The 17,264-nt window shown below is 45.6% G+C and overlaps 2 protein-coding genes across 3 annotated transcripts in view; one reads left to right on the forward strand and one right to left on the reverse strand.

The window, feature by feature from the left end:
* Positions 1–17,264, forward strand: part of ZNRF2 (zinc and ring finger 2) — a 394,136-nt gene that overhangs the window by 178,736 nt on the left and 198,136 nt on the right. The gene's annotated exons all lie outside the window — the stretch shown is intronic.
* Positions 1–17,264, reverse strand: part of NOD1 (nucleotide binding oligomerization domain containing 1) — a 69,381-nt gene that overhangs the window by 42,767 nt on the left and 9,350 nt on the right. The window contains exons 2-5 of one of the 2 annotated variants that reach the window (XM_059171474.1): positions 5,041–5,175; positions 4,150–4,246; positions 2,129–2,439; positions 636–810 (exon numbers count right to left, since the gene is read on the reverse strand). In XM_059171474.1, the coding sequence (XP_059027457.1) occupies positions 636–810; positions 2,129–2,329 (376 nt within the window). In that variant the 5' untranslated portion in view covers positions 2,330–2,439; positions 4,150–4,246; positions 5,041–5,175. The remainder of the gene's footprint in view (positions 1–635; positions 811–2,128; positions 2,440–4,149; positions 4,247–5,040; positions 5,176–17,264) is intronic. The other variant, XM_059171473.1, reaches the window with a different exon arrangement.

Raw genomic sequence — 17,264 nt, forward strand, 5'->3', positions numbered from 1 at the left:
TGGGGCTCAATCCCAGGACCCTGAGATCATGACCTGAGCCGAAGGCAGAGGCTTTAACCCACTGAGCCACCCAGGTGCCCCTGGAAAGATTTTTGAAAGGAATTTGTGCCACCATTAAAATGTCTCTATGTGGGCGCCTGGGTGGCTCAGTGGGTTAAGCCTCTGCCTTCAGCTTAGGTCATGATCTCAGGGTCCTGGGATCGAGTCCCGCATCAGGTTCTCTGCTCGGTAGGGAGCCTGCTTCCTCCTCTCTCTCTGCCTGCCTCTCTGCCTCCTTGTGATCTCTCTGTGTCAAATAAATAAATTAATTAAATATATATATATATTTAAACTCTCTATGTGTCCAAAAGGAAAAGAATGTCAGAAGAAAGCAGAAAGTCAGAAGAAAGGCCATTCCCACACTTCCACAAGCCTCTAAGACCAACTACTTGTGGTCAGTTCAGCACAGTCCCCCGGTGGCACTTGGATGACAGGGAACATAGCACCTGGGCCCACTGCCCGACGTGGGGGGCAGAGCCAACCATGGTGGACCATGCCTTCATGTCCCACTGAGCCCACACACCACAGCATTTCCAAACCCCAGGGCTTTGCTGGCCTGGTGTCTGCAGTCCTACCCTGGGGGAGCGGACTCATACCTGGGTCGGTGTTGATGACAACTTTGCTCTGAATGAGCTCCGAGGGGGAAAAGCCAGTCTCCGACAGCCAAGGCCTGAGATCCACGTAAGCATCTGTGAGTTGCTGGAGCACATAGAGGAGGAACTCAGACACCTCCTCGCCCTTGCTCTGTGCCAGGTCCAGAATTTTGCGGACCTAGTGGTGACATAAGCATGAGGGGGTGAGCAAGTGCCTGGGGAGCCCCCCACCAGAAAGGCTCACATGCAGGGCTCCAAGTTCCTACAACATCCTCAAGCTTGACTGTCCCCCTAGAGGTATGAGATGCTACCTGTGGAAGGGCCTAGAATCTGTGAGGGAGACTCCCCCCATAGTAGGAAATTAAACCACACAGCTCTAAGAAGCTGGAGGCTTCCATGAACCTCCAAGTAATAAGGTCAGACTCACAAATGAGAGCTGTGTCCACCTCTGGAATTCTCTGGTCTCCTGTCCCTCTTGAGCCAACACTACCACTGGCCGAAAATGAGTGCTGCTGAGACAGTTACTACACAGGTGGAATGAGGTGGGGGAGCGTGCTGGGCCACACAGCAAGGGACTAACAGGCCCCCATGATGTAAGTTAGACCCTAAAAAGGACTTTTTGTATTATTAAAAATGCAGGGGAAAAAAAAATCACACAAGTCAGCTACTATGCTCCCCCCACACCCCAAAAACCCTCTAGTTTCCCCGGAGGTTGGCAGATCACATTACAGACAAGTTCTGTCACCCTTCCAGCCAAAGAGGTTTGGGTCTTGCCAATTCTATTTTTCAGGAGAGGACACAAAGCTAAAAGGAAACTAAGGGCTGTTAGGGAGTCCCACAGTGGTGGGTGCAAAAATCTTTACTGTGGGGCGCCTGGGTGGCTCGGTGGGTTAAGCCGCTGCCTTCGGCTCAGGTCATGATCTCAGGATCCTGGGATCGAGTCCCATATCGGGCTCTCTGCTCAGCAGGGGGCCTGCTTCCCTTCCTCTCTATCTGCCTGCCTCTGTCTACTTGTGTTCTCTGTCTGTCAAATAAATAAATAAAATCTTAAAAAAAAAAAAATCTTTACTGTGGACCCAGCCTGGGAGGTGTTTGCTCCCAAGCCAGAGGCAAACTGTTCTCAGAGTCTCATCCAGCCTTGAGCAGCTTCCTGGAGTTTAAAGGCACTGAATGAACATCACTGCTAGTGTTCGAAGGTCATTTAATTTTTCCCTCCTCCCAATCAGAAGTGGACTGAAAACAAGTGGCTTGGGGAGTGATACACATAGCAAGGAGAGCAGCGAGGTAAGCGGAGTCTGCTGTTCACGCGAACGCAGAGGAGAATATGTAATTGTGTCATAAGTTGATGACTCAGGTGTCTGTCCTATAAATGACCCCAGGGGGAAATCCCGCCAATGTGTTAAATACCCAGAGGTCTTCACTCAGGCCCCCCGGGAGAAGCCCCTTCCAGCAACCAAGACACATAGCCTGCCAAGGCCAGCCCCCGTCATCGGCACCTTGTCGGGCTGTGTGGGGCAGGCACCCACGATCTCTGCATCTTCAGAAGAGAAGTAGTCATTCTTCAGCAAGTTGTCCACCAGACACTGGGTGTTGCGGATGTGGGTGACCAGAAGTTCCCGGTGGATTTTCAATAATTTAACATGGGAGTGAGACTCAGATGAGATTATTCCCACCTCACTGTGGCCCTGCTTTTCCATGGCTGAAGGAGCAAGCGACTACTTTGCCCAAACTCATCTTTGGCTATAGGTGTCTTCCTGGCAGAGGCCAATCAGGAGCCAGGATGCCCTCCTCGCTCTCAGTGCTGCCCCTGAAGAGACAGACAAAATCACCAAGGAAGCAAACGCCATGGGAAAGCTCCCGCACCCCCTTTGGTCCTGGAATTTCTGTACTTCAAGCAGGAGGAGTCATGCTTAAGATGGTGATCTGAGGGGCGCTGCCATCGCTCAGTCAGTTAAGCATGAGACTCTTGACTTTAGCTCAGGTCATGATCTCGCCATTGTGAGATCGAGCCCCACTTCGGGCTCTGCGCTTACAATGGAGTTTGCTTGAGACTCTCCCTCTCCCCTCCCCCACTCATGTGCACCTTGTTCATTCTAAAACAAAAAATTTAAAAAATTAATATTAAAGAAGATGGAGATCTGAAACCTAGTAAAGAAAAAAATCATAATTGAATTGTTTCTGCTTGTGGGTTACATGCCAAGGGACGGTGGAGGGTGGCCAGAGGTAGACAACCCTTTCATACAGCAAAACTTATTATCTTTTAAATAATAAAAAATAAAAGTGTGCCTTAATCCCAGCCTGGGATAGAAATAAAGGTATACTATCTTCCATAAAAAGAAACTGGGCGCATCCAAAATTGGGAGCAAGAAAACCACGGTTGGTTGTGGGGGAATTGAGGCTTGGTGGGAGAGAGGGTCTGAGCCCAAAACGGCCTGAGGAGGGGGGACAGTTCAGCAAGAAGTCTCCTGTGGTAGCCAGAGCCCAGGAACCTGGGAACAGGGACGTTTCTGTCACTCTTGCCCGTTCCAGGTTGTGTTGGAGCTGCCCTATACCCCTCACAGCTATCCTCACACCTCCAGCAAAGTCTGCCATATACTTAGACCCTGGGGAATTTAGGAGGAACAATGCCACGTGTGGAGTGAAGCAGGACAAGAGGGAAGAGGATGTGGACTTCCAAGTGGCAGATGATCAGGAAAAGCCATCTTCCTGGAAATCCCTGAAAACCTCATGTACCTGCTGAACTTCCTGTCTAGGTAGAAACTGGGACCCAGGCCATTTTATTTGGGTATTAAAAACTAACTTGCGTTCACCTGCACGAGCCCCAAATCGTACTGATTTCCTTTCTTGTACCATTAAGATCCTTCAGCCACTTCTCCACTCATCCTTATGTATATAAAATGGGTCATTCTCTTGGAAGTAGAAAGGCCTTGAACTGACAACTTTGTCCCTCATTTTGGTAGGAAAATTCACACACCCCAGAGAGAGTGTTTTTAAACCTTTCTGTTGAGCCCCACTGCCCCCAAAATGACCGACTTCTAAACCCTGTCAGTGCCATTACTGTCATTAGCTCTTACAAGCCCACATCTGTTAATAGTCAAGTCCACAGGCTCTGAAATTCCTCCCCCCCAAGTCACACATGAGTCTCCTGGTCTTTTGCACACATCCATTTTTCCCTTTTTAAATCTATCCATTGCTAAACATTGCAAGCCTTACAGAAATTTCTCAGTGGGACCCCACACAATTACTTTCCTTTTATAACCTGAGTGACCAAGCAAGAGACAATACAATTTAACATTCTAAGCAAGAAGAAGGCAAGACATCCTTACCGGAAAGAACTTTCAGGAATGGAAATGACTAGTTACTACTACTAGACATATGTTTGCCTCTTAGATGTGAATTCAGCCTTTTCCACTGGGGTCAATTATATGACCTATTTTAGAATCCAAAGCTTTAGAAAACTGGTTCCCTGAAGGGCTACCAGTGGATAATATTAAATTTAAATTAAGGTTAATGATACCTTTTTAACTTTTCAGTGTTATTCTTTGAAGTAAATCAAAATATTTTAAAACAACTTCCTCTTCTGAAATCTTCAATTTCCAATTTCTTTCTGGAATCTGCAAAATTGGAAGAAAAAAAGAAAGAGACAGTTTTCTCCGAAAATACTATTGTAATTTATAGTAAATGAACAAAAGAAATTGATGACGGGTTAGTTTTAAATCCAGAACTCTAGGATGTTGGTCTTCTCTGTACCTTCCTCCTTTAGGACAATGTTTTCTAAATGTCACTTGGGCAACATGTTCACATATATTTTTTTGGCCATAATTGAGTCCTACCTGTGCTTTATTTGCTTTACTTTGTGCTTTAGGTGGACTGTTTTATTTATTTTTGTTTTTTCATTTGTTTCAGTTGCAGTATAGTTAACACACAATGTTATATTTGTTTCAGGGAAACACTACAGTGATGCAGCAATTCTGTATGTTGCCCATGCCCATCACAGCAACTATACTCCCTTAGTCCCCATAAATGGACTATTTTTAAAACTCAGACTAATTTTTAAGGAAATATTATTTTGTCCATCATTTTTAATAAATAGAAAGCAACACCAAAGTTAATTCACTGGAAATAAAACCCTGCTATTTTATCCCACCTCAACAGCACTGCCTGGGAAGATCCAAGGTCTGAGACCTGTTTGTTCACAGAAGCATGTGAGGGTGTTAAAGACATAGTAGCACAAAACCGAGACTTTCTTTGCACTGATCCTTCACCCGCAAGAACTAGAAAGGGAACTGCCCGTTTACTTCATGAGTCCATGTCTTGCAGGCATGACTGCTGAGCCAGAAGAAAGCTTGGAATTGGTGTTATGTTTCATCTGTTCAAACCTAATCCACGTCCGTCCTGTTTTACTCACAGTTCGTCTCTTCCGAGCCTGTGACTCCAACAAAATTCAGTGATTTTGCCCCTCTGCCTGCCCATGGTAACCTTGTAGACACCTTCAGCTCTTGCCATCCAAGGCAGAAACCTCAGTCTCCCGATTTACAGCTACCTAAACAGAGCAACAAATCACATCAGCCTACTGGCAAGGAGACTGTTGCTCTATAGTTTCCAAAGTCCCAGTTTGAGATTTAATCAGATTTGCAGAATTCACTCAATTCAGCAGGAACTTAAGGTATGAATGATGAAAGAGGAAACAGAAAGCTGAACCTGGCTCAGTAAACAGAATCCTAGGGTAGATCAAATCTACATCCTGGGGCGCTGTAGAGAAATTCACTTCATAGACATCTGGTTACCACAATACCAAACAGAACCAGGGATCTCCTGGCCCTGACAGGGCTCCATTACAGTCTTCGCCTGGTAAAAGGTCTAGCTAATGAAGACGGTCAAGTTGTCATGTCCAGGCAAACAGAAGGCCAATGCTGGGCCGAAATCAGGTTTGTTGAGCTGGACCTGCTCCAGTGACAGGGGCTCTCCCAGGGCAGTGGTGTAGAGTGGAGAGGACTGAAGGTGGAGATCCTGGTGAGGAAGGGCCAGGAAACAACAAAAAAAATCCCTATTAAGCCAATGAAGATGGCCAGAAAACAAGACCCATCACAGAATGACAGAAGAAGATAAAGCAGAGAAATGAAGCAGAAAAGGTCAGGGGAGGGCTGGTCTACCACTTAAAGCCTTCTCTTGAGACAAAGGCAAGTGAGGGTACAGCCTACTGGTGTTCAGGTCAAAGAGCCCATTGGGAGCTGAGGGGTTAGATGGCAACCCCAACTCCTCCTCTTCTTCCCGGCTTTCTGATCTGCCCTCAGAGAGGTTTAGTTCCCTGGTAACAAATCTCAGGGTCAATCCACCACCTTAGGTTCGTTATGGAGATCTGTGCCCAGGTTCCATCTTGGAATTCGATCCTCTGAACTGAATATAAAGTCTGCAGAGCCTCCAAAAAAGGCTCTGGGAAGCATCTCTGAAGAAAACAAAGCCAGAGGGCAGGCATTCCAAGGAAAAAAAAAGTAGAGACAGGAGAGAGAGAGTCTCTGTAAGACTATAGAACACATTGTTGAATAGAAATAAAATGCAAGGAGCACCTGGGTGGCTCAGTCGTTAAGCATCTGCCTTCAGCTTAGGTCATGATCCCAGGGTTGTGGGATTGAGCCCCACATCGGGCTCCCTGTTCAGTAGAGAGTCTGCTTCTCTCTCTCCCTCCCTTTGCTCCTCTCCCTGCTCATGCTTGCTCTCTCTCAAATAAATAAATAAAATCTTAAAAAAGAAAAAAAGAAAATGCAAGCTATGTGTGTAATCCAAGATTTCCTAGTAGCCACATTAGTAAAAGTAAAAAGAAATGAAATTTTTTTTCATGTTTCATTTAACCCATAAATTAAACATCTTACTTCAATATGTAAGGAGTATAGAACTAAGTGAAACATCTTATATTCATTTTTTTCATACTAAGGCTCTGAAATCTGGTGTGCATTTTATACTTAACAGCACATCTCAGTTTGGACCAACCAGACATCAAGGGCTCAAAAGCCACCTGTGGCCAGTGGCTACTGTGTTGGAGCGTGTAGCTCCTGAGCCACCACTGGAAGCTGGGGCAGGAAGACATCGGAGCTCCTGCCCTGTCCCCACCACCATCTAGCAGACCAATGCCAGGAAGGACTCTGAATTAGCTTTTCAGAGTAGTTTCTCAGAAAGTCAATGAGGCATGCAGTTAAAGAGGTGAGATCACAGACTGTTCTGTGAACTCAGGAAGGAAAGAAGTATGGTACCTACTCGTTTATAGTCAGCATACAATTACTTTCAACTATTAGATAACAAATTCAAGCTTTGCACACTTGAAAAGATTAAAAAGAACAATTTCTTGTCAAAGCTTCTTTGTCAAAAATGCCATTGATGGTATTGTGAGACAAGGACTTTCATACACCGTGGGTAGGGCTATATCCTGGAGAAGACCATCTGGGACCCCATTTAACAGTATGTATCAAGAACCTGTGGAAGGGGCGCCTGGGTGGCTCAGTGGGTTAAGCCGCTGCCTTCGGCTCAGGTCATGATCTCAGGGTCCTGGGATCAAGTCCCGCATTGGGCTCTCTGCTTGGCAGGGAGCCTGCTTCCCTCTCTCTCTCTCTCTGCCTGCCTCTCCATCTACTTGTGATTTCTGTCAAATAAATAAATAAAATCTTAAAAAAAAAAAAAAGAACCTGTGGAAAAGTTCTATTTTGTAACTTCCCATTCTAGAAATCTGCCTTCTGCAAATATTTCCCATTCTAGAAATCTGCCTTCTGAAAAGACTCAGAGGTTCTGACAATTTTGTGTTTTTTTTTTAAACAAGTTTCTTCTACTTCTAGTTGTGATACAGTAGTTCATGACTTCTACAGAGGCCAACGATAGGTGAACTGATCAATAAATTGGGGTACATTCATACAGTAGAGCACTCTTTGATAAGAAATATGAAGGAAATACAACATGAATATCACAGATATTATGCTGCATAAAGAGAAACAAGACTCAAGAGAGTACATAATATATGATTCCATTCATATAATTCTAGAAATCTAACCCTGAAATCAGAACAGTGGTTTCCTGGGGTTGGGGAGGGAGAAGACAGGAGAAACAGACTCCATAGGGAGATAAAAGAAATTTCTGGGGAGATAGAAATACTCTTTATCTTGACTGAAGTACCATATATAGGTCACATATAGTGTGTATGTATATAGAAATGAGTTTTTTTTTTTTTTTTTTTTTTTTTTTTTAAATGTTAGTGTTCTGTTCAAGTCTTTTTTTTTTTTTTTTTTTTTTTTTTTTATTTATTTGACAGACAGAAATCACAAGTAGGCAGAGAAGCAGGCAGAGAGAGAGAGGAGGAAGCAGGCTCCTCGCTGAGCAAAGAGCCCAATGCGGGGCTCGATCCCAGGACCCTGGGATCATGACCTGAGCCGAAGACAGAGGCTTTAACCCACTGAGCCACCCAGGCGCCCCTAGAAATGAGTTTTTCAGGTAGAAGAAAAATGATCCTAAGACAAAAACAAAATGAGAGCAACAGAAAGTTTAATGTGAGTAAAAAGAAATGTGTATTGACTAAACAAAACAATACTGATATCTTGTTGAATCTAAAATATATGCAGAATTAGCATGTGTAATAGTAATAACTCAAAAGGTGAAGGGGAATAAATGGACTTAAAGTGTTCTAAGCTCAAAGCACTTTCTGGTTCTAGGCAAAAATATGACTTTATTTTATTTGTTCTGTTAAGTAAGCTCTATGCCCAGAATGGGACGTGAACCCAGGACCCTGATATTGAGTCACATGTTCCAGTGACTGAGCCAGCCGGATGACCCATTATTACTTTGTTTTAGACAGTAATAATTCAAAGGTCAGATTATTATCTCTAAGATTGCCACTAAAAAAACAGTAAAAGAAACATATACAAGACAATAGAAGAAGGAAATGGAATAATAAATACACTTAATTCTAAAAAAAGATAGTGAGATAAAAGGGTAAAAAAAGAAAAAAAAAGCCAAGACAAATAGAAACCAGACAACAGATATAAATGCAAATGTATTAATAATTCCATTACATGTAAATGTACTAAATACTCCAATTATAAAACTTAGCTTGGCAGATAGGATAGAAAAATACTACATGTTGCCTAGAGAGACAGATCTTAAGTAAAATGATGGGGTTTAATTCATTCATTCATTTCCCCCAAAAGGAAAAGAAATATAAGGTATGCCCTCACCCAAAAAAGCAAAGCTGGCATAGCTATATTAAAAATAAAGAATTTAAGGGAAGAAACGTTAGTAGAGAGAAAAACATTTCAGAATGATAAAATGATCAATCCTATAAGATGATACAATATTTTAGTCTGTATGCACCTAGTAAAATTGTCAAAACAAAGCAAAAATTGACAATCATAAGAGAACTAGACATATCCACAGTCACAATGGGGGAGGGGTTTAATACATGACTCAGAATAACTAAAAGAACAAAAAGAACAAGGAATTAGTAAACAGTAATGATATGGAGAATCTCAACAGAATAACAATTTTCCCAAATGACAGCTATAGAACACAAAGCCAACAGCAACAGAATGCCTAGCATTTTAAGTGCACGTGTAATAGCAGTCCAAACTGAAATAACGTAAGTTCTTAACACATTTTTAAAAACATTTTATTTATTAATTTGACAGAGAGAGAGATAGTGAGAGAGGGAACACAAGTAGGGGGAGTAGGAGAGGGAGAAGCAGGCCTCCCGCTGAGCAGGGAGCCCAATGTGGGGCTTGATCCCCAAATCCCGGGATGGTGACCTGAGCTGAAGGCAGACTCTTAACGACTGAGCCACCCAGGCGCCCCTCTTAACACATTTTAAAGGATTGAAATAATTCAGAATATATTCTCTGACCACAGTAGAATCAAGCAGAAATAAATAATAAAAGGGGGGCGCCTGGGTGGCTCAGTGGGTTAAAGCCTCTGCCTTCAGCTCAGGTCATGATCCCAGGGTCCTGGGATCGAGCCCCGCATCAGGCTCTCTGCTCAGCAGGGAGCCTGGTTTCTCCTCTCTCCCTGCCTCTCTGCCTACTTGTGATCTCTGTCAAATAAATAAATAAAATCTTTAATTAAAAAAAAAAAAAAAGGATACCTAGAAATCCCCAAACAACTGGTCAAAGAGGAAACAGAAGTTAGAAAATATTTTGAACTGTACAATAATGAAAATACAATGTATCAACATTTGTGGGATATAGTTAAAGAAACCATAGAAACTTATAGACTTATATGCATACATTAGAAAAGAAAAATAGGGGCACCTGGGTGGCTCAGTCAGTTAAGCATCTGCCTTCTGCTCAGGTCAGGATCCCAGGGTCCTGGAATTGAGATCTACATCAGGCTCCCTGCTCAGTGGGGAGTCTGCTTCTCCCACTGCCTGCTGCTCCCCCTGCTTGTGCTCTCTCAAATAAATAAATAAAATCCTTAAGGAAAAAAGAAAAGAAAAACAGGTGTGCCTGGGTGGCTCAATCAGTTAAGGGTCCAACTCTTGATTTCAGCTCAGGTCACGATCAAGACCTGCATCTGGCTCCACACTCGGCGTGGAGCCTGCTTAAATCTGCTTAAGACACACTCTCTCTCTCTCTCTCCCCCTCTGACCCTCCCCCACCTGTTCTCTTCCCCCTCCAGAAAAATTTCTCTCAACAAAGTGGGTTTGGAGGGAACATATGTCAACATAATAAAGGCCATATATGAAAACCCCACAGCAAACATTGTACTCCACAGTGCAAAACTGAGAGCTTTTCCTCTCAGATCAGGAATTTATTTAGAACAAGCACATGGTCAGTGCAGGTCCCTGTGTCTTCTGGCTGCCCCCACTCTCTCCTTCGCTGGCCAGCTACCAGGAGAAGTTGGAGGGGATGAAGCCACACCTTCCAGGGAGCCCCACTGCAAGACAGTCTTACGGGCGCCCTCCCAGCTGAAGAGCATGGTGAAGGGCAGTAGGCCTGCCCGAGAGCCGAGACCTGAGCATCATTCGTTTGTTCATTTATACCCCTTGTGCATAAAGGCCACTGTCCCCCTACCACCAGGGGGCACACAACAAGGCAGACAACATCAACAGAAACCTAGCAGAACACCAAATGCAAGGAGAACAAAACAACTGGAAAATGGAGGAGACCAAGCAAAGACTTCTGCCTAAGGTGAACTTGGAACCCAAGAATGGTGGGAGGTCTGCATTAGCTAGAAGTATGTAGGTGGCCGAGAGGGGGCGGGGCGTGGAGCTGAGTGGGTTGACCCATGGTCAGCATGCTTGTGAAGAGCTCACAGGGACACATGGGTCAAAGGATTCACTTAGAAAGGAGTCCCATCTGGGAACAGAGCAACCGGGGCGCCCATGCAGAGACTGACTCCTGTTCCCCTTTCAGTCCCAGCACCTTGGCAGGGCCCTTCTCCCACACTCAGTTTCACTTTCTAAAGGATTTCGCCCCCTGCTGCTGCTTTCTTCCTTCTCCAATTACCCCCAGTGACCCTGAAAGTAAATGTTCATTCTTTGTAATGGAGATGCTAAGATAAAAAGCACTTTATAAAGGGGTGCCTGGGTGGCTCAGTGGGTTGAGCCACTGCCTTCGGCTCAGGTCGTGATCCCAGGGTACTGGGATCAAGCCCCGCATCGGGCTCTCTGCTCGGCAGGGAGCCTGCTTCCTCCTCTCTCTCTGTCTGCCTCTCTGCCTACTTGTGATCTCTGTCTGTCAAATAAATAAATAAAATCTTTAAAAAAAAAAAAAGCACTTTATAAAGATGTTCATCTCCATAGATGTGCCTTTTTATGTTTCAATAACTTCCCTCAAGTATAAAAGCAATTTATCTGTTTACTGTGGAAACGTCAGGAAATGCTGTTACCATTCTGGAGTATTCCCTTTCTGTTTTTCTCTATGTAGAGTTATGCCTACACCGATCTTTTGCTTGCTGGCAATCACACCATATACATCTGCTGTACCCTTACCATTCCTTTGTTTCTAGGTGACTGGCAAGGTCCTCTTTGGAGCTGCAGAAGCTAGTTCCTGACAGACACTTTTTGGACTGGGTTTTTATTTTATAAAGGAGAGTAAGAACCACCTGCCACTCTTTGATCTTTTAAAGCCCTCAGAGAAATTCTACTTGCCAAACTGGAGGATCAAGGATGACGCCCAGTGGCAACACTGTCCCTGGCCTGCATCAGCCTGGCTGCCTGAACCCCCTCTGCAAATCCAGCTGCCCCCGTCTGAGGCCAGTCCAGTCAGCAGGACAATGTGCTATCGCCGACAGGACCCATGGGAGGACCACGGGGGGCAGGGTGGGGGGTGGGGCACTGGGCAGACTCCAGGAGGCTGGCCTCCTGCGTCCTTCTGCAGAGGTCTGGTGTCAAGACCTCCTCTGCGAGGTGGCCCCAGCAGGATCCAGAAGGATCGTCACTAACACTGAGTGAGCCCTTTACTGGAGGCCCTGCAGACAGCTAATGCTTTCCACTCCCTGCGAGAGACACAGTAACGCAGGGCTAGAGGTGGTCTCTGGAGCCAGCCAGGCTGAGGGGTCCAGAGCTCATCAGCAAGTTAGCCAGCCTCTCTGTGTCTGTTTCTTCATAGGGACAGTCCCTGTCCCAAAGTGTTGCTGTAAAGACTTAGTTCATATTCAAAGTGCCTGGACTGGGCATCAAGTAAATATCAGTAATGATCATCTGATTTATTCTTCTCTATTACCTCACTCAGTTCTTAGGGACAACACTAGGTGGCAGAGGTCAGTGTTACTGTTGACTTACAAATGAGGAAATTGAGGCACACGAGGTTAACTATCTTCCCAAAGTCACAGAGTTTATAATCTGGCAGGACAGATGGACAGATGGACAGAGCAAGAGATTTCAAGTGTGGTGAGCGCACCAAGAGAGCAACGAAGCCAGAACACCGGGCTGCATCTCCCCACCGGGCTTCCTTCTGCCCAGCCGGAGCCCTCTGTGGCTGAGGTCACCAGGACAAGTGCTTAGCGCCCCTGTCTCGTAGGAGTGGGCCTGCCCGAGAGTGGAGACCTCAGCATCATTTGCCTGGAATGTGAGACGCGCTGAGTCCCAATAACCCCCAGCACACAAGTGCTCGGTCCAGGTAGCCCACTGCTGAGGGACCCAGTCTCCTCGGCCACCCAGGGGTGCCACCCCTTTCTCGTACATCTTTATAATAAACCTCTCTGAACAGAGAGAGCCTCAGTGTTATCTCTGAGACACTGAGTTAGATGCTGGTAAACAAGTCCGCACAGCAGCAGCTCTGCTCTGTGCACAATCACCCAGCAAAGCCGGAGTGTAGACGTCACCCAGCCCAGAGTATAGCTATGAATGTCAACCCCCAGGATGAGCAAAGAGAATCTGGCTTCCATCCCTACGGACATGGCCTAGATCAAGAACAAAAACCTCAAGAAAATCATTTCCCGTCCTCTATAATGACCTCATGATTTCTCTCTTAGACCCCCAATTGCTGGGAATCATCATTCATCCTGGGCCTGAAAGAGAGCAATTTCAGAGTAAAGGACACAGCTTTCCACAAATTGGTGTTGCAATACAAGATCCTTAACAGATCTGGAGCCTAGTCCCTCAAGCATTCTTGAACAATGCAGCAGAGACTAACTTAGTGTGATAGCCCAGAGTGTTCTCAAGGGTCAGCTCTGAGGAGTCAGGCCATTCTGACATTCTGCAAGCATTTCTGCGGCGGACACTTGTCACATGGAGACCGGAAACAAATACAAACACGAGCAAAACCAAAGCCAGCTTGGCTGGCACCAGGTGCTCTGGAATCCGGCCAGGGCTCCGAGCCTCTGCACTTAGGCTGAGCCACCTGCCACCGCACTCCCCTGTCCCCCTACTGCCAAGTTCTGTTCATTTCTCAAAATGTGAGTTTCCCAAACAGGCTGCTGCTCTCTGGAAACCTGGGAGGCTACCGGAACAAAAAGGTCAATGGTTTTGTACATAGAGAGAGAGGATCAGCGTGTGGGATAGGATTTCACGGACCATGGAACAGTTTCAGACTCGCCTCCTGCTTCCTCGCAAAACAGCACAGTGACAGAAGTAGGTGGCTCACTAAATAGTTTGGACTTGTGGGCGCCTGCTGGTTCTGTCAGCAGAACATGTGACTCCTAATGTCAGGTTCATGAGTTCAAACCCCACGTTGGGTGTAGAGATTAATTAAAAATGAAATCTTTAGGGCACCTGGGTGGCTCAGTCAGTTAAGCATCCACCTTCCACTCAGGTCATGATCCCAGTGTCCTGGGATCGAGCCTCCTGTCAGGCTCCCTGCTCTGGGAGGAGTCTGTTTCTCCCTCTGCCCTTCACCCCTGCTCGTGCTCACTTGCTCTCTCTCACAAATATAAATAAAAATTTTTTTAAAGATTTATTTATTTATTTGACAGGCAGAGATCATAAGTAGGCAGAGAGGCAGACAGAGAGAGGAGGAAGCAGGTTCCCCACGGAGCAGAGAGGCCGATGTGGGGCTCGATCCCAGGACCCTGGGATCATGACCCGAGCCGAAGGCAGAGGTTTTAACCCACTGAGCCACTCAGGTGCCCCTATAAATAAAATTTTTTAATAAATAAATAAATAAATAAAATCTTTTAAAACCAAACAGTTTGGACTCTCTTCCTAGGTACCAGGCAGGGTTACACTTCCGTTCCCCCTTGAAGTCCCTTGCTTGGACTCTCGAAATGTGAACAGAAGTAGGAGTTACTCCGGACAGGAAGCTCCCCGCCTCGGGGCAGCGGGTGTCAGCCTGCCATCGTCTTCCTCTAACGCTCTGACCAGCTCCTTCAAGATGGCAGCTGCTCCATCTGCCTGGGCCCGGAAGTCACGGCAGTGAGGATGGGCACAGTGCGAGCAAGACACAGACCTCTGTGGTCTGAGCTGCTAAGATCTGGGGATTACCTGTAACCGAGCCCAGCCTGACAGATACCATGCTTTTGGGCAAGAAAAGGATACGGCACATTAGGAAACTGAGGTCTAGAGGGGTGCAGTGAGTTGTCACAGGCCAGACAGCTGGCTGGAAGTGGAGAGGAGGCGCACCATGGCCCCTCGCCCTCCCTTCACGAGACACCAGTTTCTCTAAGACAAAATCCCGTGACATTAAAGACCACCTCTAGTAAAGATAAGCCAAGATAAACCGCTATAGTCCTTTTTGGGGAACCAGAACATCGACTCCAGTTACTGAGTTAAGAGTTTAGTTAAAATAACACACCATTCTCTGCTTGCCTCTGGCTCACAGTCACTTATTTAAAAAATACTAATGTATTAAAAGGGGGAAAAGACACACAAGGAAGTCACGCATACTCTTGATTGGGGCTAAGGCGGCCGCATCTGCTTCCTGCAGTCCCACACCCTGTCATCCTACCAGCCCCAGACCCACTGCACCTCAGCCCGGCCACCGTCACCCCGGCGGTCAGGATGGTCAGGTATGAACCGTCATCTGTGATGAAAGAGAGTATGACGGAGCTATATGTACTAACCCAGGATGATCTTCAAGACATAGCATTCCTTGAAAAATGCAAGCTGCTGACAGAAATAGAAATGTAACATTTATATAACTCGCTCACATCCCCTGCCCTACAGACACACAAAACACTATATTTTCTACGAGCATACATCTATAAACATAAATGCAAAGAAAACTACCTCGGAGAGGACATACTCTATGAGAATAGAGATTACTTCTGGACAGGGAAGGAAGGCACCAGGATTTCATAGTACTTTATTTGTAATGTTTTAACTTTTTGGAAAAAATATACACTTGCATAATTTAAAGTTACATTAGAGCCTTTTCATCTTATTTTTTGAAAGACTTATTTATTTTAGAGAGAGAGTGCACATGCATGCATGCATGTGGTGGGGAGGGGCAAAGGGAGAGGGAGAAACACAAGGCAACTCTGGGCTGAGCATGGGGCCTGATGTGGGGGATTGATCCCATGACCCTGAGATAACCCGAGCTGAAACCAAGAGTCAGATGCTAAAGTGACTAAGCCACCCAGGAGCCCTTGTTACTCATCAGAGCATCTCAGGCCGTTTTGAGACAGGTCAATGAAACATTCTCAGCAATCACTTTGTCTGAAGGACCTCTGACTTTCAACTCAAAAAGCCCATGCCCCTAGACAGAAAGGCCCCGTCCCCATGAAATGAAATGACACTTCGCTGAAACCAAACGAATTCAGATGGGACAGCACAACTCTTTCCGCACACCTGTGAATAAACGAAATGCTCCTTTTAGTTTGGCGAGATATCACAGTCAAGCTGACAGGTCTGTGGGTGGAAACAGTTTTGTTTTGCCTTCCATTGGGTAGGAGGCTGTCCACTCACGGTATTGCCACTAAGTCTGGTTTGAAAGAAGGAATCGAAAGGGACAATATCAATAATCTTCACACAAAAATTACAGAGCAAAACAATCAGCAAAACGGACTTTCAGGTAGATTTTTTTCAGTCTTAGGACCTCAAGCAATACCTTATTGAAGAAATGCTCCATGATTACTAAATATTTCATTTCCTTTAGTCTTTTTCCCTTCCTTTCATGTAGCACAAACCTCTGCCCAGTTTAAAATGCCAGCTCAAGTCCCTTCTGGGGAGTGCTTGGACTCCAAGTGATACTTTCACTTTGATGGACGATGCCATAAGGACCTCACATTTTCCTACCCAATAGGTGCTTCCCACCCGAAAGGTATCATTACCAACGAAATCATTTTAGATTCTTTCTGACCATGAAGGTCTAACCAGCAAACACCAGCTCCGGCAGAGCCCCAGGCTGCCATGCACAATATGGGTGTCCAAAACTCTCACTGCCACAGACCTGGACGACAGAGGTCAGTCACTGACGTCAGGTAACAGACAACTGATAGTTATTTATTGAATTCAGATTTAAGAAGAGTTCAGTGAAGTCACCATTCCCTGCCTACTCCAGAGATATTACCCAGATTATAAAAGATCAATCAGAATAGACCCCAACAACCTGATGGTAAGCCCCAGCAAAGCCTGAACCCCGCCCCCCACGCCCATGAGCAGGGAGGGTCAGATCTGGATTTCCTCAAGGAAATCTCTCCTCTCTTGGATTGAGATTCATTTTGGTGACTAGGATCCACAGCCTCCTCAGACCAGTTTTAAAATGATGAAGATCATTATACTGTGTGTGTTGGCTTGAAGCATCTGGATACTCAAGGTGCACGACAAGTGGGAGGACTCGCCCATCCCAATGGCAATCTCACAGAAAGCGAGTGCCCGGCATACTTCCACACAAGATCGGTAGAGCGGTGCAGAGAACACACGCAATGGGTCAGCTCAAATTGGCTCCCACTTTCTCTGCTGCATGATCCAAAAAACACGAGTTCAGCTACGCTCCCAGGCTTCTGACAGGAGAGAAGCACAAGCTGCCATTCTTTAATGGGTCTACGTCTCTCTCTCTCTCTCTCTCTCTCGTTTGCCGTTGTTTCTTTTCATTTTTCTTCTTTATTTTTAATTTCTAATCCTAGAAAACAGGCCGACTCCTGTTTGCCTCTGTCATACCAGAAAACTACTGACAGTTGTCTCTGGAGAAAAATGGAGCAGATGGATGAGGCTACAGTTCTTTGAAGCGATTGAGCTCCATTAACACTCATTTACTGTAAGTATCTGAAAGCCCTTAATCCCTC

The sequence above is a fragment of the Mustela lutreola genome, chromosome 4 (genome assembly GCF_030435805.1).
Source record: "Mustela lutreola isolate mMusLut2 chromosome 4, mMusLut2.pri, whole genome shotgun sequence".
NCBI lineage: Eukaryota > Metazoa > Chordata > Mammalia > Carnivora > Mustelidae > Mustela > Mustela lutreola.